We start from the raw sequence: 24,313 nt of genomic DNA on the forward strand, positions 1-24,313 counted from the left end.
AAGTGTTTGAAACTTGGTAAATGTTGCAGCTACTGCGGTAAGCTCAGTCTTAGTTAAGACTGACCAGCAGAACCTAAATTGTGCTGGTAGTGAATAGTGCAGCACTGGGTGCTCTCTGAAAGAATCAGCATCTCATCTAACCTTCCTTAATTAAGGGGGATGAGGGGAGGGAGGAAGGCAACATGATTTGTAGAAATGCAGAATGGAGAATATAGAAAAGCAAGATTTCTTTGTTTTTTCAGAATTGTGGTTTGACACCAGTGCATCCATAGGAGAAAAGTATACACAAACATCGTGGCTGTGTAGCAGAAGTAAGACTGTTTCTTTGGGTTGGTTTTTTTGTTTGTTTGCTTGTTTTGTGCTGTTATTGAGTAATTCTAATAATGTGTTTAACATCTGGCTTGCCAAAGGTATATGAAATCCTGTTCACCCTCACTTCATTACCTCTGCCTTATAGCAGTAATGACAATTATGATAGTTTTGCGTAGGCTTAAAAATATGGCTTCTGAGCATTCTGGCTTTTTTCAGAGAGCTGGCAAAATATTTTGTCTGGCTTGTTCTTTCCAGTAGCTTTAAGCAAATGGGTTTAATGATGCACATTGACCTTAATGAAACACTAGAATCCACTTGTCTAGTTAAAAAGATTTGTGTCTGGCATTACTAAAACTCCTACAGCATAGTCACTGCTTTCTGAAGGATACACCGATATTCTTTGGATTTCTACCACGCTTCTGCAATGTGTGTACTTCTCAAATCATGCTCAGATGCTCATTCCTGCACTTGGTTAATTATGGTAAACCTTAAGTAGATTTGAAGCTTGACTTGAACAAAACCGGTGTCATAAATCTTTTGAATAACAACAACAGCAACAATGACACTAATAATAATAATTCTTTTTTAATGGCAGAATGTCACCGTTAGGCCAGACGTGACATACACATGTGACCAAGGTCTAAGAAAAAAAATAAATTATTCTGCGTGTTCTCCAGTTTTTATACCCTTAATAAAGTGTGATCTTAAGTGATTAACTACATCACAAAAGCTTATTATTTTCATTGGTGCAAAGCATCAATATAACTGGCAAAAGTTTTACAGAAGTTTCATAAGGCACGTATACACATCTACTTAGGCACGTAGTCTAGCTTGCAAGAATTCTCATGTATCTTTTCTAATCGGTTTCCATGCTGATGGCCTTGTCTTCTTCCTTGCTATGGATACACTTGAAAATCATCAATTGTTATTTCTTCTATTGACGCAGCTTTGCTTGCAGGCCAGCTGTCAAGCCCCTCCATATTTCCCCCTTTTTGTATTTGAGCGACAAACACCGCTGACAAGGATTTTTGCAGGGCTCGATGCAAAAATCCAAGCAGACAAGGGAGACACAGAGCAATAATTACAATCACCAACAAAATTAACAATCTTATCTTCAACAAGGCCTTAAGCCACCTAGTGATGCCTCAGCTCTTGAAAAAACTGTTCAGCTATCCTTATTCGTCATCTACCTGTAAGTGACTGACTCTCTCTTTCAAGTTTGCAATGCTTTTGTAGATTGATTCACTGTGATCTGATAAATTCATGCAACAACACCAGCTGAGAATGCTGATGATGAATGATGACTTGGATGTCTAAGGCTGAAGATGCAGCCCTCAGTCTTTGTCCAGTCTCTTCAGCTTGCATTTGTTTGGTGCTTGTATCTAGAACAACTGCTCTTCTCCTGTCAAATACATTTGAAATCAAAAACTAAGCATCTGTATTTCTGAATTTAGTTGCAGGCTTGCATTAATAAACAGAGGTAGTGTCCACTTTCTACATATTTTATGTAGTAACACTAATATTAGAAGACTGAATGTCTTGGGAAATGCATACCAGGATGCAATGCATTCTTCTTCCACAGTGTCATCCCAATAGCTCTTACTTTCTGGGAGACAAACTTGTTGACAACCTTGAGGTAAGCACCTGCTCTTGAAAACTTGAGGTGTCACCTTTTTGCATCTGTTTCCTCCTTTGCCAACTGACGATTCCTGTGCTTCTGAGATATGTGGTGGAAAATTCGCTTTCAAAATAAAGGCTGACTGTTTTTTGTGAGTTTGAAGATAGATTCTGATGGATTAGATTGGCTTCCAAATACGATCACCAGCATATAACCTTTTTAGAAGTCTCCTCAAACCTGCCTTCAGAGAGTTAACTGATCCATTTTAACAGCTGAAGAGCACTTTGTTCACAATCACCCTAGTACAAGGAACAAAACAAAATTAATTTGCTATACCAAATCTGCAATATGCAAAAGCTATTCAAAATGTTACATAATGAGCATTTCATGTGTGCCTATCAAATAAGAGTGGTTACACTCTACATAATATTCTGAACAGATCTCAGAAAGTATTATCTATCTGCTCCTTCTACTATGCTCTTTTCTGTCAGCTGTATTATTTTGCTAAAAAGTGGCAAAATCAGTTCTTAACTGCTCTACTGTTCCTACTCAGTGGAGTAAAGAAAATTTAGCCACAGTGACATTAGCCCCAGATTTCAATTACTCACAGTTCTAACAAGCTTGTAAAAATTCCCCTTAGCACATGTAAATGAGTGGAACTTGGCTGCACTGTGCACCCAGCTCTAGTGCCCACATGGTTCAGGTTACATGGCCCAGAGGCCTTCTGATGTTTGCATCTAGTAGTCATTCAGATCAAAACCAGTTCACAGGATGTCCAAACACTAGCTACATTCTCATTTCACAGTGGTGAGAACAGCCTGTACAGGAGTGTAGAGAGTGGAAATTTGGCTGGCATATCAAGACAAAATACACTTCAATTACAAAGGCAGAAAGAAAAATGTCAGGATTTTAAAATATCTGTGCAGGTGTTTTCTCCTCTCTGCTACCTCAGATGGAACCCCATTTCACAAAGCAAATGGACTTTAATTCCCGACTCCCCCAAGCCCCCCTTCCCATCCCCCCCTTCCCAGAAAGGAAAGCAATATAAGCCCTTAGAAATATCCAGATTCTTTGGCATTAGAACACATGGTTGGATTCTCAATTACTCCAAATCAGTGCTACTTCATTGATTTCATTAAACTTTGCTGGCATACACTGAATATGCCCCCTACTGTTAAATAGTGAAGGAAAATATCTCATCTGCCCTAAAGGAATGAAAATGTTTGAAAGAAACTGAGTTGGATGATTTTCATACTTGGAAAATACAGAGCTATTCTGGCTGTGTTATGCTTCTCTCAAAAAACATTTTTCCCACTGGTACAGCTGAGGCACTAGATCAAAGATGATGCCTTTTAGTAGCACTGCAAAGCACAGAAGACTTGCTCAGTTTTCAATCAAACCTATAAATTTCCAGATCCGCAATTGCATACTGGGCCTTGGTTTGCTAACAGCTGCTAGTCCCAGAATCTTTTGTGGTTAGTTGCTGCTGTATTTTCTCATGGTGTATCGGCAAATGCTTGGGAGGGAAGATGAGTCAGCAGCAGAATAACTTTAAAGTAGTCATCAACTTTGTTCTCCACAACAAGGGACGTGCCCTAGGTCAAATTTCTTATTTCAGCTGGTTGAACTTCTGAATAAGCTGAAGAATGTTAGCTCTAAAAAGTTTACAGTTCAAAGAATTTCTCTCTATTCCTCTGGTAGGCAGCCTTAGTGTGTCTTTTGAATACACATGGATCAGGAAATCTCCTTATTTTCTTGCTTGTCGAAGCATTACTGTACACTGCTATCCAGCTTCTAAGTTCATAGTACACAAGTAACTATTTGCCCCTGCAGTCACTGAAATTCTTTGCATTCAATAATTTAAAATCTGTGATACACAATATAGCTTTTTTACAAGGATAAAGTTTAATAGTTTTTAAAAATAAAGTACTATTGGGCTTTGTGAAGATCAACATTTTCATGAAAGATAAGAACCATGCAAAGAGATAAACATTTTCAAAGTTAAAAAAATTGGGTAATCATCCTGCCTAGGCATTCAGTATTCTTGATTACTTGCACCAAATGTCTATTTCTTAACACTGAATGGGTTATTTCTGCCACAGACTGTTAAAATTCTCAGAAAGCTGGAGTGTTTCTGTTGAGGATGTCCCCAGTAAATAGGAAAAAGAGAGCAAGAATGAGATGGCCTTGCAATTCTGTAGGAAAAGCCAGAGACCAGATCAGGACCAAATTTTATGTTGTCCAGTTGTACATACCACAACCATATCGCTGTTGGGAGGTCTGCCATAGCTGCTCTCAAGAAAATGGCAGATGGTATTTCTCATTTGTTCTTTACCTTACCTAGAATACTCCTTTTTAAGGAAATCCACATAACTTAGTGTCAAATGCAGATAAAATTTGGCTGCAATGGCAAAACACAACAGTGCTCTTGTAATTTGTTTCTCTGATTTGGCAGTGTTAGTGAACACTGAGATGATCAAAGAAAAGTTAACTGCTAAAATATAAAATTCTCTAGGTGATGTTTCTCAACACCACGTGCTGTTCTCTACAGCGCAGGATCAGCAGGCTTGAGCATCAGTTTCTGAGTCTGGGAAAGTTATGCAGTTCTCTTTGTAAAGACTGACATGTCAGCAGTGAATGTGCCAGTGGGGAGTGGGTGGGAGGAGAAGCAGCCAGATAATTACAGAGGTCAGTGAAACATTGCCTGGTCCAACCACAGCTATTTTGGGGTTTTTGTTTTACAATATGCTATTCCATAGGAAATGATGCTAACGCTCCTCTCCCACAGCAGGTCAGGGAGGTTTGTAAGTGGATTGGACCAAGTGTTTGGGTGCTGGAAGACGAGGACCACAACAGAACTTAGCTGGTTTCATGTCTGGGGGGGCTCTGGAGACAGCTGTGTCACCAGAGCCCCCAGCTGCAGGCACAGCCAGGACTGATGGTACAAACTGCTGTCAGAGCTGCACCACAGCTCAGATGGCAAAGCCAGGCTGTGAGAGCTGTCACCTCTCTTCAGAGGTCACACTCTGGGAAATGATCGGTCAGGAGGATGTGTCTCAGTGCTGGGGGGTGTTTGTGCTGGCAAACCTTTGTTGTGTAGACTCCGTGGTGTGTGCTACTGATGAACAGGACGATGTGGGAATTGTTCCATCTGCTCTCTCCGTACTTTTGCCTATCAGTGTAACAGGTTTGGTTTTGACTACAAAGTATCACAGTCTCATACTGGCAGTAACAGAGTGTACTGGTACAGCTCTGATTTAATTAGCCCACAGCCCTGTTTCTATTGAGTAATGGCTGAATCCACCAAGAAGTTAGCTTCTGTCAAGTGCAGGAATTAGTTTGAGGAAAAATTAGAAAACCTGTACTTTGGAGCTTCTTGACTTTATCAGATACTGCCATCAGAGGCTGGAACTCCTGGTAGTTTGTGTATGTCTGAAGATCTGTCATGTGTCTGTCTGCATGTTTTCTCTATTGCAATCCTGTCAAAAGCAACATTTTTAAGGAAATAGTTGGTGGTGTTTTGTTTTTTTTCCAAGGGCACACATTAGATTCTAGTCAACACCTGGTTAATATTTGCTATTAAAAGCTTATTTCTGTCTGGCATACAGAAGACACAAATAGAAAGCCCATGTTTTTATAACTAAAAGCACTGGGGACAACTTTACAAAAGCTTATAGAGCTGGCTTATGTTGTGCTTCAGCTATATTTGGCAACACAGTAGAATGCTTTTGGAAGAGATATTAGATGCTGAAATAGTGATTCCAAATATAAATGAGGTCCCTAAGGCATGAATGTAATGTCTTGCTTATAACTTTAAATTACTTTTTTATAATTAAAACTATCATGTCTAGTGGCTAGTTATAATGTAGCCTGATGTTATACCCAACCACCTAGTTTTCTGTCTTTTTTACATGCACCACTTAACCTCCTAGGCCTTCATTTCATAAAGGATTAAGTGCATTGGAGTATTAGTAAACAAAAAACCCAACAAACAAACAAAACAAACAAAAAAGAACAAGAGCTTTGCATAACACGAGTAGATTTAAATGTGATCTTAAATGTACAATGAGGCATTTTGCTGAATCCCAGTGGTTTTTTCTCTCTGGACTATCCTAGAAATATAACAGTGTGATTCTAAGAAAAGAAAAAAACAATGTTACTTGCAAAGAGAAGTCACTTATACTTTTTCTAATTCAGCAAAAATAAATGAAATTGACATTTCAAGTCTGAAATTGATTTCTTGGATACTGTAACACATAGGACGAAAAAATACAGCACTTTGGAGAATTTGGGTGTGTTTTCTGTATTCTAATTGGAGATACTGTTCCATTGAATTAAAAAAAAAAATTAAAAATTAAAAAATCAAACCGGAAAAAAGAGAAGCAATTTTTACCTGATCAAATTAAATCAGAATTGCAGTGCTTATCCTTTTAATCTGGTCTGGCTTTGTGAAAAACAGTGTTTAGCAAGTGTTGGAGTGTTATTGAGATGGCCAGGCTGAAAAGGTCAATAACTGGTTGATTTTTGAGACAGGCCACTGGTGCTGTCTGCACCTTGGTGCAGGACAGATTGCCACCCAGTGAGTGTAAAAGGTGGGGGCATAAAAAAATCTTTTAATGAGATTCAGGATTATTCTATGTCCACTAACTTGTGAGTGGGAGGATTAGGAAGGGCTCATTTGTTTCTTTGAACCAAAGTAGGGATCTGGAAGCTTCCATTGATGCCTCATGTTTTGGCTTTTATATTTTTCAGATTCATTGCTGCTTCAGTGTGTAGTTCTGAGCTTCATATTAGGAGATGGTAAACTCTCTTCACAGAGTAGGTAGACAAAACAACTCCTCTAGCTGGGGACCAAGGACAAATGATCCAAATTTCAGGCCCAAGAACAAAAACTGAAGAGAGAAAACAAGAAGGATGGGACTTCATAAGCTAAAGCTGTAATTGGACAATTGATTCCAATATTCTAATGGACCAGAACTTATAAAAGTGTGAGACCCCACGACTGTTGTCCATTTTTGTCACCATTTTGGGTTCATCTTGGGTGTAGCCCTGGCTGGGCTCTTGTGCTGCCCAAGGTGCATCCATTGAGGCCTTCTAATAAATACCTACTTTATTCTTTAACTCCATCTAGCTCTGTTCTAGGTCAGCCTTCGCAGGGCATCACCATGAGAGATCTCCCTTTTTTATTTGGGGTAAAAACATGTAGTTTCATGCAGAATACAGAAAGAACAGCAATTAGTTTGGCAAAAACTGCAAACATTTTAGAGGTGAGACTGGGATGAGATGGTTTTGCTGCTCCTGTCTTTCCTACCTGTTATGATGGGAGCTATGAGAACACTGCTGAACCTAAGGGAGTCTATCATTCTCAGAAAGGTTTTAAAGGAAACTGAGCTGAAAACATGAAGATTTCCAGCTTCATAAATAAGAATCTTTTATTCCTGTTTAGAAACCTTCTTAACCAGTGCTGTTCATGCAGGCATTCTGCTGATGTGCAGATTAGCTGTAAAATGTCTAGCTCAGGTTTTGGGGGACTTTGTGTTTGGGTAACAGAACATATGACTGGACATTTGTAATCTACCTGGCAGCACAAACTGTATGGAATAATCAATTAGTGTAACAAATGGTCTTGTTCTTTTGAACAACAAGAAGGAACATCTTCAGTTTGGTAGATTTGTGATAGAATGATAGAATAGTTTGGATTGGAAGGGATCTTAAAGCCCATCTTGTTCCAAACTCCTGCCATGAGTACAAATATCTTCCACTAGACCAGGTTGCTCAAAGCCCCATCCAGTCAGGCCTGAATCTCTACAACTTTGGTTATATCTCAGAACAGTATGAAAAAAATAACAGGACTCCGATTTCCTCATAGTTTCACAAAATGTATGCCTGTAAGGTGCAAATTAAAAATATCCTGAAAATACTAGCTGTTGTTGCTACAAAAGTTTGATCCCTCCCTGGGCCTCATTCAATAGGCTCCATCTCTTCATTCTTGGTTGCCTCCATCAGAGGCTTAGCCAATTCCTCTAATTCAGGAATCCATGGCTGACAAAATCCCACAGCTCTGAGATTAGTTCTGTGAATTCAAAGAAACAGTTAAAACTATGAAGGATGTTGCAACTGGATGCAGCTTTTCAACCAAAATGAGTTATAAAACATTTTGCAGAGTACTGCTGCTAAAAATAGTTATGCACTGAGTTGAGAAAATGCAGAGAGGCTGGATAAGGTCAGTAAGTACAACATTACCCAGTTCTTACAACAGAGGAAACTGACCCACCATTAGTCCACATGTCATTTAGTTGATGTTGTCCTGCTGTCTTCTGGATGAGGCCTTTCTTGTTTTTCCCTTCTTATCACATTTAGTTATCTGTTGTGCTCCTTCCCTTTACTCCCTGGGCTCTTTTCCATAGGATTGCAGCTTGTTCTTTTTTCTTGCATGATTGTCATCTGGCAATGGACCAACATGTCATAAGTAGAATTGCTTAGCATGTATTTATCAGATTATTTACATATATTTAACAGCTCTTGAGCGTGTGTACACTACTACAAAAAATGCCTCTGTTTTTGCAAAGCGTTTGCATATGCCAGCAAATGACAGTCTGTCTGTTTTTAGTAAATTTCAGTTAATTTCTTTGAAAAATTACATGAAATACAGAGTTAATGTCAAACCTGGATTGTTTTGGGATTTTTTGAAATTAAACACTTATATCTTTTTGGAAACTCCCCCAACTGTGCCTATATACACATCCTTTTAAGTTTCCCACTAACAAAATTATTGACACCTCCCCTAATAAAAGAGAATGCCTTTCCAGATGGGATTTAAATCCGGTCTCTATCCAGCAATTCACTTTTTGCAGGTGCAGTCCTCTTTCTACTCTAGGGCCTAAAAGTGCTTCCACAGAAGATGACAGTAGCCATGTAGTAGGAGATGTTTCCCTAGGGCTGTACCAATATGGGAAGCTGACTGTCATTAGCCTCAATCAAAGATGAGAGACCTGACATTTGGAGGAGGAAGGCAAAGTGATTTGGCAAATCTTAAAAGAAATTTGTAGCATGCCTTCTGAATTTCAGTTCATGGGGGCACCCTTCCCCTGAGGAACCTAAATATTCTATGGTGTTAGCATTCCATTCCCCTGCTAAATTTTTTTCTCCTTCTTCATTTCACTTGGAAAATAATTTTGGACCAAAAACTCCTGGGAACAGAAGCTGTCATTTCTTTTTATTCTCTGAAATGGCTGGCATGCTCTTAGTTGAAGGAAATTAAATTGTAAACATCCTTTATTTCTTGTTTGTACCATCTCTAAATCCCTTTCCTTTCCCTTTCCTTCTCTTTTCTTCTCTTCTTTTTCTTTCTTTATTTCCTTCCTTCTTGTGGGCATCATGTGATGTTAGCTTCCTTAAACACTCGTATTCATAATGGATTAATGAGTGCTTGGGAGCCAGATGGCATGCCATATTTTTTTTTCAAAACATTTTAAAGCACATGACAGACAATTCATGTTGACAGGAGTGCTTCGCTGAGGTGTCTGTAAAGCAAATGTGTTACTTGTTACTATTAGAGCAGAATAATTGTTTATGAAATGCATCCTCAGATTCAACAATGATTCAATGAAGTCAACAGAAATAAACTGCGCTATGTAAACAGTGCACACTCTGCAGAGATGTTACCCACTTGTATAAGATAGCTATGATCTGAGTGATGCTCTCTGGTATTATGCAGCAATAGTCACTGGAGTCCAAATTCAGGTGATTTTGTATGAAAATCTCCAGTCTATGGGCAGTGTTAAGGAAAAGACTACGGCTGGAGACAAAAAAGATTCTCCTTTTCATGTTAGCTGGAAAGAGAGATGCGTTCTTCCTTCTTTTATCTACTAGGAAGAGAGAAAACCACAAAAGCATTATCCATACAGAAGGAAAACAGATAAAAGCAATGGACTTTTCTATTGTAGTCAAGATTGGTTGAAGTTGTAGGTTCAGCTTAAAATATCATGGCTAATGATCCTTGTGCTACAGAAAGCCAGCCTGGAGTAGAAACCAGATATCTGGTTTTGGGAAAATAGCAGAGTCTCTGATAAATGCATGGTCTTCATGGTATCCATATTGTCTGGTTTAGCAGCTACACTGTGAAAATTAGGAGGCAAATACTAGCTTGAATACTCTCTGAACCCCTTTTATTATAATTCTAATTAAGATATTAATTATTATAATAATTATTTAATAATAATTATTATAATTATTCAATTATAAATATTATAATATAGTAATAAATATTAAAATTTTATTATAATATTAAACACAGATAAATCTACTTCATTCCTTATTTTTATTCATTATTTTTTTCAGTGCTCTACATTTCTGGCAAACGTAGAGTTCCCTAAGAACTCAAACAAACAAACAAAACAAACAACACAAACAAACAAAACACAAAACTAACCAAACACAAAAAAAAACCCAAAACAAAACCCAAAACCTACAAAACAAACAATCAAACAATGGCATATGAGTTTTACATCCATCAAAATACTTGTATGGGGAGTGTTTCTTTTGTCAAGGAAAAAAACCATGATGAGTAGAAACTGGATAAAGAGAGGCTGGATTCTGACTAGAAGGAGAGCTTGTCTACAGCAGGCTGGGGATAATCCACCCCTGTGATGTGCAGTGTACAGTATATTCTCTATGTTCAGGATAGAAAAAGTACAGAAGGTTTAGGCAAGTGAGGATAAAACCATAGAAATATATTTTAAATATATATCTAGGAATTACACACACATATATATATGTATGTATATGTATAAATTTTTCCTGTTCTGAATAAAAGAAATCAAAACAGGCTTTTGTATCACCCCTACAGCTGTATCAGCCTGTATTGTGTAGCTTTGAATCGGAATTTTTCTTCATCACTTTTGATGGTAAAATACGTGGTAAAATACACACCTTCTAGACTGATCTGTATTGCTCTTCCCCCCTTCTTCAACTGTATTTCCTATAAATTTATTATATAGGATTCATAACAAAATTACCTTCTGGAGTTTAGAGATGGTAGCTTGCGCAATCCTGGGTTTCTGCAAAACACGCTATTAACTGTGTGTTGGTCAGGCAGAGCTTTTATGGGGAGCTCAGAAAATGTCGGACTTCTAGCAAAATCTCATCATAAACTGTGCCCTTACAAATCAAAACTTAGATGAGGGATGATTTAAAAAGCCCAGCTGTTGAAATAAGGTACGTATGAATTTTATATAATCAAACATTACTTATATGACAGTCTGGTGTGAACAACAGCTAATTTTTTCCAAGGATGCTAATCTCTCCTGATAATTATTGGAAGAAATTATTCACTGTGATAGATAAATTTTAAAATGGTGTAAGCAATCATCTGAAAATAACTCTTTTCATCTTTAATTTCCTAATTCTTACTTCATTAAGCCAGATGATTGGGTATGATTATGATTGACTGCTTTATTAGAGGGACATACAACAGTAAGGGCTTCTGTATGTCACAAGAAGATGAAGTCTTCAGCTGCTCAGTTAAGTACATGAGCGAGATGAAATGACAGCAAAGTATTTCTGCAAGAAGATGTGATACAAAACCAGATTTATTTAGGACAATCTGGCAGAGAAAATTGAATGTTGGGAGTTCCTCGAAAACTCTGTAAGCATTACTCTATGGGATTCAGGCTGCAAAACGGCAACAAGCTGTAAAGAATATTGGTTTTGACATTTCCTATAATACTGGTGAAGATAAAGGAGGTGAGCAGTCTGTGAGATCTGAGTGATTGTCACTAGCACTATCACAGTTGCCATTTATTATGGAGCGTGTTCAACAGTCATTGCTGGCAAACCATCAGCTGAAGTTTTGCCAGTGAAAGTCCTTATGTTTAGGATCAGAGCTATTTGCAATTATGGAGGGATGACTACACAGTCCCTTGACTTTCTGTCAGTAAGTGGATGTGCTACATTAAGTGGTATTCCTGTACTCAGTAGATTTGTGCCTCATTAGGGCTACCCTTGAAAACATATTCACGGTCACATATTGGATGTACGCTAAAGTAGGTGAGGCTATAAAAACAGTTCATGCTTGTGGATGTGCCTTCAGTTTCATGCTTTAAACAGTTTTCAAACTCTTCATAAATATTATGAATGTCAATGTAGGTATTTGGGGGAATGACTGAAGTATTTCATGTATCTCAGATCTGCTATTTCCTGGGTGTTAATTACTGTGTTTAGGAAACAAAGATTTTGCTTTGTTTTGCTTTGTATAAGTCCTTAGAACTTCTCATGAGAAGGAAGGTGAAGGATCAACTCTAGTTCTATTCTTTCAGCATAGGCCTTTAGCTGGATTTTCTCACCCTATTGAGTTCAGTCCAAATCACTTGGTCAAATCTTTCTGTCTTTATTTCCCCACTTCTTTATGACTTTTCCCAATTTCTCCCAACATCCCACCTCCTTCCCACTCCTCAACAAAGCAGAGTTTACTGACTGTAAATATGAGTAGATGCAGCAAATTTTCAGACTGCATCACAGGACAGGCAACAATTTGGATTTGCTCATATCATTTGTGGCGATTCAAAACCTGAGACTATGATTAGTGATGTATTATGGCAGGAAAACCTTGACACTTGCTCCACTATAACAGGAAGGAAATTTTGTCTGGTTAGACAAAACTTTTTTCTGTTAATCCTAATGTTGAGAGCAGTTTTTTGTATATTTTGGAGTAAAAACCTTTGCTGATGAATACTTGTCAAAAATACTCTTTTTTTTTCACCAGAAATTGTAGTATTACTTAAACATAGATTTTTACAAGATAAATTAATTCCTGAAATGGTTTGCTATGAATCTTACTTTGCAGCTTATATAAATGTGTAGTGAATGGGAATATGGATGAGACTGTGAAAGATAAAATGGGGAAGTTAAGGATGTTCATATGTAAAATAAAAGCAAATTATGCAAGACCTTGACTAGATGTTTATAAATGGTTTTTAGCTATTTTTAAGTGCTGCTCCTGAAACGACTTCATTTTGAGTATATTAGATATAATTAAAAGTAAATTGCCTCTAAGAGAACAGGAGGAGAGTTATTTACTCTGGAGTATTCAAATACTTCTGTAAAACTCGTGGATGTTATTGTACCAGACTTCCAGTGATATTCTTAATGCCTATGAAATATGCAATACACAAAAAAAAAATCCTTTCTATACAAAATGGTCAGTGGAGACTGCTAGGAGTGACATGTCACTCTGTGGCGCTGTCAGCTTTGACTGTTTTCCAGATTGCCCTGCTGGGAGATGCTGACTGCTCTGTGTGATGCACTTTGTAGTTTTGAAAAACTGTCTGTCAAAGAGGTGCTGTACAGAAAGTGGTGAGTTTATTCCCTTGATGGATGAGCTGGTTATTTCTTCCTTCTTCCTAGTGCTGGCTTGGGACTTAGGAGCTAAAAAGGGATACATTCTGCGGCATACATAAGGAGTGGGATGCATGAAGGGAAGTAAGAGATTTCAGGACATGCTGAGATCCTAGATTCCATCTCTTTAGTCCAAAGTCCACTGATAAACAGTGGGAGTGTCCAGGGTCTGTGATCAGACAGGATTTGTGGACAGAGGCTGAATGTGAGACAAATGTTTCTTGAAGATAGTTTTGCAGGTGTGGGTAATGTTGGGGTTGTTTTATTTTAATATGCCAGGTGCCTCAGGGCAGCACTGGAAGTGAGGTGTTCCATTTTAGCAGCAGATGAAGCAGCAATAATACAGGCTCCTCTCTGTTCCCTCCATGGCGTGCCTGACTGCTCACTGGGAGCAGCAGCAGTTCAGTGACCGTGCTAACTCAAACATGGGCCTCACGCTGACGTGTGAAATAATCCTGGTCCTAGTGGGAAAACCTGTTTAACCAGGAGGATATGAAAATATTAGGTAATTTGCCAAGGTTCTGATAGCTTTGTTTTGTTCTGGGTTTTGGTGCTGTGTTTTGCTTTTAGAGTTTTCATAGAGCTTTTATACTTTTCCCAGAGGTACAAGAAAGAAATTTTTTAAGAGGAAGAATTTCAATTTTTTGAAAAGGTACCTAAACTGTATAAAACCATTTCATGTTGGCATGATAAAAGTTCACTGTTATCACACAAGAACAAATATTGCAGAGATTTTGCATGGTCTAGAAAAACAAAACAGACTGCCGTGTCATAAAAAAAAATCACTTAAGAGCAAAGGTGTGGCAATTTGGCTGCTTAAATATCCGAACCTCTGTGGTTGGCAAAGTCTGCCAAGTGGCAAAATACTGGAAGGAGAGGGGTGGCTTTTTCTGTCATACAGTAAGGCAGTTGGATTTTTCCTCAGCAGTTTATCTCAGCTTTGTGTCACTTGCCTAGAAGGCTGAGGCCATATCAAAGATATTTGAGAATTGCAATATAAAACTTGTTGGCTCTTTATTTATATACTTTGTATGTGTATATATCGCATGATATATATAAGTATAAAACTAGTAACTAAACGGGATTTTTCCCAAGGTAAACGATAAGTGCATTCCTGAAGAAAGGGAAACAAAAAGAGACTGCAGCTTCAGTGCTGAGCTGTCCAGGCAAAGTGGAAAATTATGAGAAGCCCTGAGAGCTCACCTAAAACAAGGCACCTAGTCCAGTCACACCCCTTTTATTTTTTACTGGCAGAAATGCATGGCCGTGCGTGACCTGTCACTGAATTAGTTATCATTTGACCTGGAAAGAAGGAAACCTCTTAAGCTTTCCCCTGGCTTAATTCTGTTCTAAGCCCATGACTCCTGTATCCCAGATATATGCCCCCATCATCAGATTTGCTTAAGCTAGGGAGGTCATCTTTAATACACCAGTTGAAAAGCAAAATAGTTTCTTGAATGTTGATTTCAATTGATGCTTAATCCGCAAGGTTTTACATTTCCGGACAGCGATCATCTGGCTCGAGTGTCAAATCTCCTTGGCCCGGCCCACTTTAATTTTTTTGTTCTTGTTCCTATAAATTGAAACCACTTCAGACTGCTGGCTATGACAAGCTTGCTCAGTGGTGAAAACCTGAAGTTAGTGACCACGTTTCCAGCAAGGGAGGAGACTTGAAAGCAGGTTTTCTCAGGGCTGAGTGCTCCAACCAGCAGGTGTTTGTTTCCAACAGGACTGAGCACACGTGCAGCCAGGTCTCCAGTTGCTTTGTCCCAGGCCTTACACAAAACCCATGTAAGGTGGGAGGAATGCTTTCACAAGCAGCACAGGGAACAGAATGAAAATGCGGCTGGACATTGGAGCAGCATTGCTCTTTCAAGTGTGACTCTTGGCAGAAATTTAAGAGGCCACAGATTCAGGCACCACCGTGGTTAATGATTAGACTCAAGTTCCTCTGTAAATCTTGCCTTAAATCAAAACCCAGGAGGAATTTGAAATACCTGAGAGACGGGACCTCAGTTACAGTGGCCTTTTTGTGCTATTTTGCTCTGATCTGAGTTTTGTGCTTTTAGATACATCAAATATAATTTCCTGTTTGAGACTATTCTGTTTTTTCCCATGTTAAAAGAGAAATTCTTACTTGAAAGCACTATCTTGGTTGTGTGGGAGAATGACTAAAAATTTTTAGAAAAGAATAAATAACTCTCTTAGGAAGAGTATTTTTGCTTTAGGATGAGGAAAGACAGCTGTGTCATTTTGTACATTGTGGACAGGCTCCAAGTGTATGTATACACGGTCACACAGACAGACATACAAGAATTATTAGCTTGTATGTTCACAATAATAGTAAGGCAAGCATAATAATGACCAGTATTGAACTAGCTGTAACAGATCTGGTCATGATAGATGGAACAGGTCCATCAGATCAAGTTCTTGTATCAGCTACTGTTCCTCCAAAAGGGGAGGTAATCATCATGACACTGATCTGTCTCTTGCACTCAGCTTGGGAAATCAGTGGGAATAAACTGGCTCAGTTGAACTCTGCTTAATCTGATCTCATGATTTAACCAGGCATTTGGAAAAAAAAGGCTAATGTCACTTTGGCCAACAAATGAACATACATCTGGTTTTAAACACTAAGTTAATGAAGAAAATTAAACAGAATCCTGTCTGAACTTTTGAAAAGGATATTTAACTTTGTCAACTGTAACACACTTTAAAACCCCCGCACTAAACTCATGCTTACTTAACTGTGTCAGCAGAATCTTAAAATCTTAACAGTACAGGACGGATTAGTCTTTAACTTTCTTACAAGGGTAGGTCAGCTGTATGGCTAAGGACACAGGTCAGAAATAAGGTAAAGTCATAATTACTTATATTTTTTTTTTCATTTAACTATGAGCATCATATTGTAGAAGGACAGCAGCAGGCAGATTTTATTTTCTCTGTAGTACACACATCTTCAGAAAACATCACTAAGGACCATTTTTTTGCACTCTATGTTACTTTGCTTGTAAGCCTCACTTGAAGAAAAAGCTATCCTGGCTCCTAATTATGCTAGGTACCAGAAGTCTTGGTCAGAGACTATTCTGAGTCACAGTCTCATCTGTCAGCCCCTTTTCTTCCTTAACACTGAGACCTCCAGGCATTCAGAACATGGCATGATTTGAAACATCATAGTATCACAAAATCTCATTCGCTCTTTTGAAAAGAGCCACTTGCAATCTAAACATACTTGCCAAAAGAAACTAATTCTCATAATAGCTTTTCTTCAATATTTTATTTTTCTTACACATGCCCACCTGTTTGCCAATGTCTAAGTCTGCTTTTTTTTCTATATGTAAAGAATAATCAGTGGAAGAAGAATCCTGCATGCATAGAACTAACGTTATTAAATGCTCTACAGCTCCCCTGAAACACATATAATCTGAAATCCTGAAAAACACCTTACAAGTCAAAAACAAGAACTGTATGTTTGCTCATAGAAACTCCAGTAGGATTTCACCATATTACTCTGTGGAAAATAATAATAACTATTATTAGCATTAATATTACCAATAATAATAATTTTAATTTAAAAAATCTGAAGCATACTCTTGTACAAAATTGTCATAGCATTTTTTAGTATTCCTCAGGGAGTAAATTTACTCAGTGTGGGTGACTAAATTAAGAGTTCACAGAAACCCCTCCAGCACATCATCAGACATGGATCATAACTGTAAACAGCATTACTGTTAGAACAGTTTTTGTAATATTAGTATAATTGCATATCATGAAGTTTGCTTTGGTTCCTGAATAGGAACTCTCACAGATGCTTCTGTATTTTGGGCTTATCTACTTTAACGTGTGTGAAATTTAACTCTTCTGGTACAGTGATATGGCATAGAAGACCCTTGGGATTTTTGGGGCAAGGATACGTGAAAATGAGATAAACAAAATCCTGACTCATCTACTTGTTTGTATCTCTAGATGAAGCACATTTTTGTAAAGGAAGGGGGTAACAAGGGCAGGACTGAGAGCTTCTCCACGTCGGACGCGGTAACCCGGAGCTGCAAAGCGGCAAGCGTGAGGAGAAAGCCGAGATGCCTCCCGTGTGCCAGGCCGCTGACGCCTGAGCCCCTCAGCGGCCGGGCCGGGCCCCGTCCGGCCGCAGAGCCAGGGGAGCGCCCCGGCCCCGCCGCCCCGGCCCCTTCTGCCGCCGAGACCGGCGGCCGGAGCCCCGGGCGATGACGTCACGCCGCTCGCCGTGACGCCTGCGCTCAGCGCGGAGCGGAACCGGCCTGCCCGGGGAGGGACCCGCGCTCCGTGAGGGAAGCGAGCCGGCGGGCGGGAGGTACCGGAGCGCACGAGGAACGCGCTCCTCGCGTTCTGCTCCCGTGCCCGTGGCGGGAGCCCAGCTCGGGGCTCGGGGCGGGGGGGGCAGCAGGGACAGCGCGGAGCGGCCCCGCTGCCACCGTGGCACCGGCGGCGCGCGGGCTGCGGTCCCGGCGTGCCCCGCGGGCGCCGCTTCCCGCTGTCCGTGCCGAGGGCTCCACCTGCAGCCGGGCCCGGGCGGGAGCCCAGCTCAGCCCCGCCGCCGGCACGGACGGCGGAGGGAAGGAGGGAGGCGCCGGGCTGGGCCGGGCACGGCTGCGGGAACCTCGCTCGCCCTTGTTTAAAGGTGCCCTCCTTGGGCTGGCAGCCGGGCGCTGTGGGGTGGTGCCATCGGAGCCCCGGCGTCACGCGTTCCGTAGTTTGGCTCTGAAAGAAGAGCGAAGGTGATAGAGGTGCCTGCGTGTGCCTGTTGCTCCAAGTTTTCCCTTCCGTTATTTATCCAGGGAGCAGCGGGGCGTTACTCCTGCTGCAGCTTTTCTCTCCCAAGTCACAGCTCCAGGGAGCCTGTAGGGCGTTCCTGTGTTAAAGAACGAACTATATTTGTACTGTGTTGCAGGTAGGCCCTGTGCGCCACCTGTGCATGCCTGGTTAATGCGCAAGGGGCTTTCTCTGCCCCGAGAACTTGCCAGGAAAGGCAGACACGTGGGTTGGTTTCAGGCACTTGTGTATACTTAGGGAAAAGGACAGACCGTCTGCTTGTTCAGACTCTGTCACAGAAGACCAAAATCATCGTGCCACTGCATGAGTTGGTGGTGGCCTGGCACACTTAGTACCATGTGCTTTTTTTAATTATCGCTCATCCAGAAGGGTTTAGTAGACCTCAGTGAGGCCAAGGGTAAGTTCTAAGGACTGGGACACTCTTTAGTGATGTATTGAATAGCTTCCACATGTGTAGGAGTAACTGAATAGACCTGAAAGAGGATACAGGTGGAGAGTGAAACAGTGAGGGGAAGGTATTAGGAGAAATGCATAGAATTATCTAATCAGAAAGCAAATTAAGAACAAAAGGAAGTACTTTCCCACAAATAATAAAACTCGTTGCCTCAGGATGAAGACAGTATAATTGGGTTCAAAAAGGATTTATTCAAATGTATGGAAAAAAGATTCATTGTTACTGCTTGACTCTGTCTCCTCAGGAAATCCCAAAACAGCTGATTGGTTTCTAGAGCTTGCAGAATAAAAGATCATTCTACAGAAGTACTTTCTTTGTGTACTCCATTCTAGACATCAAAGCTAGCTGCTTCAGAATCATTTTATATTTCAAAAAGCTTTTTTTCTGCCTTCAAAAGCAGAAACAAAAAACCCCAGGCTAGTGGTAAAACACAGTCTGACAGTATTAAACCAGTGTAAATACAATAGTTTCAAATCATACTCAGTAACATTTGCACTGGTGGGGTCCAACACAGATACTTTGGATGGAGTGAGAGCTTGAGGCTAAATGGCTTCAGCACAAGAATAGTGCTTGCAAGAACAATATAATTACAACCAGTACATCAGCTTTGAATAAGCAGCTGAACAATACATTATGTCCTTTAGGTACATAAATCACATAATTCATCAATTGAATAAGAGTTGCCGTAACTCTAGCGTTGGAATGCTAGATTATGTGCGTGATTTTAACTTTTTTTTAACTGGTTCATAAATATTTAAAAAATAACTTTCATTGGTAGAGGTGGTGTCTAGTTCAGCTGTTTATTTTGAATAAAAAATGAATACAAATGAATGAATAAAAACCAAATCACTGATTTTGTGAAATTACAAACTGCTGCAAACAGGTTGGGGCTGTGATGTTGACAAGAACAGCAGTTAATGTCTTGCTCTACTGTACACGAAGTTGATGGTTTATTTGCAATTTATGAATTATTTTGAAGATGGGCAAGGTCTGTGCTGTTTTTGGAGGATCCCGTGGGATAGGCAGAGCTGTAGCAGAGCTCCTGGCACAGAAGGGCTGCCGCCTGGCCATCATTGCTAGGAACCTGGACGTGGCCCAGAGCACTGCCCGTGACCTTGGTGGTACGTATGCTGCTGTGCACTTCTCACGGCTCTGTGCTTGGGTGACTTGAGAAAACAGCGAGTCGTTAAAACCCCTCCTTGTTTAACTAGATGGAAAGGAAAATAAAGGCTGAGGAATATTAAAAACTAGCTGTGTTGCTACAATCCTATTTTCACAAGAGTTGTTGAGAAAGCAGATTACCTTTTTTATCTGCATGATGGGAATTTTAAGATGGATGGAATTGTTTGGGGTCACAATAGAGGTGGTGTGAATTGAGTCATCCTCAGCTCCTGAAGAAGCCGGAACTGAGATCAGTCTGCTCACGCTGAACTTCTAACTTCAAAAGGCAAAAAATATAAAACAAGGAGTTGTCACATAACTAATGAATGCAATACTTGAAAACAGTCTTTATTTAATTGCCTGGGGATTAAATTGGTTCCTTAAATTATAGCTAGTTCCACATCTGTTTTGCAACTGAGCTGATACATTCTGAAGAAGGTTTATGAATTAAATACAACTTTTATTGTGATGTTACATATATATTTCAATACAGCAGGACATCTGGCACTTAGCTGTGATGTATCCAGTGAAAAAGAAGTCCAAAAGGCTTTTGAGGAGATGCAGAGGAATTTGGGTCCTATTAACTACTTGGTTAATGCAGCTGGGATCAACAGGTGGGTTACTCCTTACGAGACTATAGGTAGTTCTAGTTGAAGGCAGCCCACTGTAAGGTGCTCTGGCCCTTTGTGCTTGATAAGAGTGTTGTTAATGAGCACTTCTGAAAACAATATTAAGTGCTTCCCAGTATTTTGTTCCTGATGGCAGTAAAATGCTAACAGATGATACAGCTTTCACTGTCGTTTCTACATTCTGAATTAAACTTCCCCCTCTATTCTTCCTTCCACTTTTGCCCCCAGAATGGTCCAAAACAGTGCTTGATCCCACTCTGCAAAGGAGGCTCTGTGTCCAGGAGCATGGCCAAGTTGTTTTTTGCTACGTGTAGTTCTTGGAGCATTGTCATTTTGAATGCTCAAATGTATGGAACCACATACACTCCCACTAATATTCTGTCCAGCAGTCTTTTTTTATGAGTAAACATCATCAGGGGGTTGTTCACTGAATTCTTTGAGTTTTTTTGGTTTGTTTGTCAGGGATGGTTTGCTACTGAGAGCCAAGACTGAAGATATGATAGCCCAGATTCACACTAACCTTTTGGGAACAATGTTGACATGCAAGGCTGCTGTAAAGGTCATGATTCAACAGCAGGGAGGTGCTATTGTCAATATAGGTAAGTTGCTTGTGTAAGCCAGTGGAGTTCTGTGTACTAGTCTTCTAGAAATGTTGAGCAGGTGTAACATACTACATTGCTTGTTACAATTTACTTGTTTTCCTTTTCCTCGTATTTAGACATTCTATATTTAGCCTTTCTTTTTGAATGCTTATTCTTTTGTGTAATTTCAGCAACTTCTAAATGGCTTTTTTAAAGTAATAAACACCTCAGAGTTTGTATTTTATTGAAAAAAGAAACTTAGCTAATCTTAACCAATTCTTTCAATATCTATATATACCAGCTGCTGGCAATTAACTAAGAATTGATAGGTTCTGTTAGTTTTTTTCTTTATTTAATCTGGGCAAGGATACTTTTTTTAGAAAAGTCTTAATTTTACTCTCCTGGTGCTTGTTGATCCACATAGATATATGAATTATACAAAAATCATAACTAATTGGGACATTTGCTTATCCTAGCAGGCTTAAGTGCATAAAGTCATGCATATTGTACTATTTTCTTGTGATTTAATTTTTCATTCATTAGTTGAAAACTAAAATGATAAAGCTAGTACAATGTTTCAAATTATCCATTTAATCTTCTCTTTGATGTTTTTTTATTTTAGGGAGTATTGTAGGACTTAAAGGCAACTCTGGTCAAAGTGTGTATAGTGCTACCAAAGCAGGATTAGTTGGATTTTCACGCTCTCTTGCTAAAGAAGTAGGAAAAAAGCAAATTCGAGTCAACGTTGTTGCTCCAGGTTAGTTCTTGAGGAATTCCTGCATCCTTGACTATTGCAATTCATTAAGACTGTGGATATTTATTGTACTCTGAAAGTAACTTAAGACTATTTTCTATTACTTTCTTCAGCTTTGTAAGTAAAATATCTTTTGTTTGTTTGTTTAAAGTATAATGCATTCTTTTAGACAACCTTCAGTCTTATTAAGGCAACACCAATAAATTTGGGAGAGTGAGTCTACCTATTCCTCTATCTATTATTACATAATGAATGTAGTTTTTCTTCTTTGATCCTTCTTTAAAACTGCTGTCCTTGCAGATGGAAGGATTAGATCTAATTAGAGATAGCTACCCTTGTCTCCAGCTAGAGGATGCTTGTTTGTTATTAGGGAATCATGATAGACCATAAGAAAGCTGTCATAAAAACACCCCTGTCTCCTGTAGTAAAAGGAGGAAGTCCTGAAAGTTATTTCTGTGAGCAAAGGCTGTGATTTTGTAAGATGATCTAGTTCAAGCAAACTGCCACCCTTAAGGAAAAATCCCTTCTATATTTTTTGAATTTTTCCACCCATAACTGTGTACACTGCTGCTCACCTTCTACTACCTCTGATACCTTTCAGAATTCTGCGTGAACCTGTTCAGCTTGTGAACTAGGCAGGAAAAATACTTTTATTCTTTAGTGATTTGTGCAGCTCATCCACAGCCATCATAAAGGGGCAGAGTATTACAGTAGAAAACAAAAGGGAGGCTTTCCCTTCTTGATGGCAGCTAGAAAGCAGGTAAGATCAGCTCTTTATAAAGCTGCAGTTGTGTGTAGAGTTGTGCAGCAGTGGGAAAGCCAAATCTCAGATAATGGAAAACTGTAAAAAAGGTCCTTCAAAAATGTCAAGAAATATTCTTCAAATGAGTGCTCTAATAAAAACTATGCAAGAACTGCCACAAGTTCTAAAATAGAATGCAAACACTTTAAAGTCTGAGAGGGTTTCTTGCCAGACATTTTGTGCTCATATTTTAATTGAGAACATTTTGGTGAAATGAGTATATTTTGTCTTTTAGAAAAGTGATATTAAATATGGTTTTGGGATTGAATTTTAGGTACCCTTTCTTGTTTGGTTTTGTTTGGATTTTTTTAATGGACTTCTATAGATCTCTGCATTTTGGTTATTGCATCGTTGCTTCCAAAAATGAAAAGTATTGGTTAGATTAAAAAACAGTTTTGGCCATCAAATGATGTGGGCTGCTTTGGGAGACTTTGAAGAATGGTAACTGGTGCTGAATCCTGGTAATAGATTTCACTTTGTATGATTCGGTGGGAAATCCACTAGATAAATTTAGTCGAAGGTTAGGTAACTCTTCATATATCTCTCTGCTCGTAGGCTTTATTCACACAGAGATGACAGCTCATTTGGAAGAAGATCAGTTGAAGAAAGCAATTCTCCTTGGAAGATTTGGAGAGCCTCATGAAGTTGCACAAGCTGTTGTCTTTCTGCTAGAATCCTCATATATTACAGGGAGTGTTCTGGTTGTAGATGGAGGCTTGCAGCTTATGACCTAAGTACTGCCTTGAATAAATGACTGCTTTAATGTCATGATGGTAATATATAAATATATATTAAATAAAGGGAGAGGGTTGGAAATCATTTGAAGATTGATGTACATAATTGACTTGGTCTTTTTTAGTCAGAGGATAAAGTCAGCAGCAGTGAAGTGCAGCGTGTGTGTTCAGCTGCCTGAAAGAGTCTGTTTGCTGTTACAAAGTCTGTGTATGAAACAATTTGAAAAAGATCTGGTTTTGATACAGTGATAGCTTTAATAATGTGCTGATTTGTTTTTAAAGCACTGTATTTTTATAAAGTCCTGTTTGCTAATTTGGGAGAAATGAGATTTTATTTGAATTATCATGTTACACAAAGGTTAATAAAGTGCAGAGACATGTTTATTGGGTGGCAGGTATGATTGCATCAGGTTTTTCAAGTAGGGTAAAGATTGTGAACTGCATAGTTTTACATTCTTATCAGTTAGTCCCTACAAAGTAGCGAGGAGTTTTCTTTGAGCTTTGTTTGTTTGTACCTAACACTACAAAGCTAGGAGCTTCTAGATCTTCAGCATACCTGAATTGCCTTTAGATGCTTTAATTATATGCAATGTGTTTTTATAAAGACAAAGCCTACTCAGTTCCATTCCTGAATGTTGTACAGCACTCACTCAATCCAGGGGCTCTTGTGTGTGCCCATTGAAGTATTGCTACAGCAATGGAGCTGCCAATCCTGTCATACTCTCAGCTTGAGCTGCACATGCACTGCTGAGCGCTACAGCTGCAGACCTGGCTCTGTAAGACACTGCAAGGACTCAGTAGATGTTTAGAACATGTATCACTTCCAGAGGACAAAGTCGACGTGTTTTGTGTTTTGCTCTGTATCTTCATGAACACTCAGTTCAGCTGTTAAGTTGATGCTCCCTCGTGTGTATGTATAGTCAATAAAATGGCCATTTATTTTATTTGAAGAAGCTTTTGAAGCAGAGTAATTATTCTGCTGTAAATGATTTTAAGTGTTCCTGTCTTGCTGAAAACTTACCAAATGTTTGACCTCAGGCTTCTCTATTGAGCTCAAGTACTTTT

At 39.3% G+C, this 24,313-nt stretch overlaps 1 protein-coding gene across 2 annotated transcripts; it reads left to right on the forward strand.

Annotated features, from left to right (window-relative positions):
• The first annotated feature begins 17,564 nt into the window (after positions 1 to 17,564).
• CBR4 (carbonyl reductase 4) lies at positions 17,565 to 24,172 on the forward strand. 2 transcript variants are annotated; one of them, XM_084204296.1, is made up of 6 exons: positions 17,565 to 17,654; positions 19,567 to 19,708; positions 20,242 to 20,362; positions 20,840 to 20,976; positions 21,581 to 21,715; positions 23,070 to 24,172. In XM_084204296.1, exons 2-6 carry the CDS (start codon positions 19,567 to 19,569, stop codon positions 23,246 to 23,248), a joined length of 714 nt encoding a protein of 237 aa, XP_084060422.1. In that variant the 5' UTR covers positions 17,565 to 17,654; the 3' UTR covers positions 23,249 to 24,172. The 2 variants fall into 2 exon arrangements, with proteins under 2 accessions (XP_084060422.1, XP_084060423.1); XM_084204297.1 differs by having other exon boundaries at positions 20,245 to 20,362.
• Positions 24,173 to 24,313: the final 141 nt, after the last annotated feature.

Source organism: Fringilla coelebs (genome assembly GCF_963513975.1).
Source record: "Fringilla coelebs genome assembly, chromosome: 4".
In the NCBI taxonomy this organism is placed as follows: domain Eukaryota; kingdom Metazoa; phylum Chordata; class Aves; order Passeriformes; family Fringillidae; genus Fringilla; species Fringilla coelebs.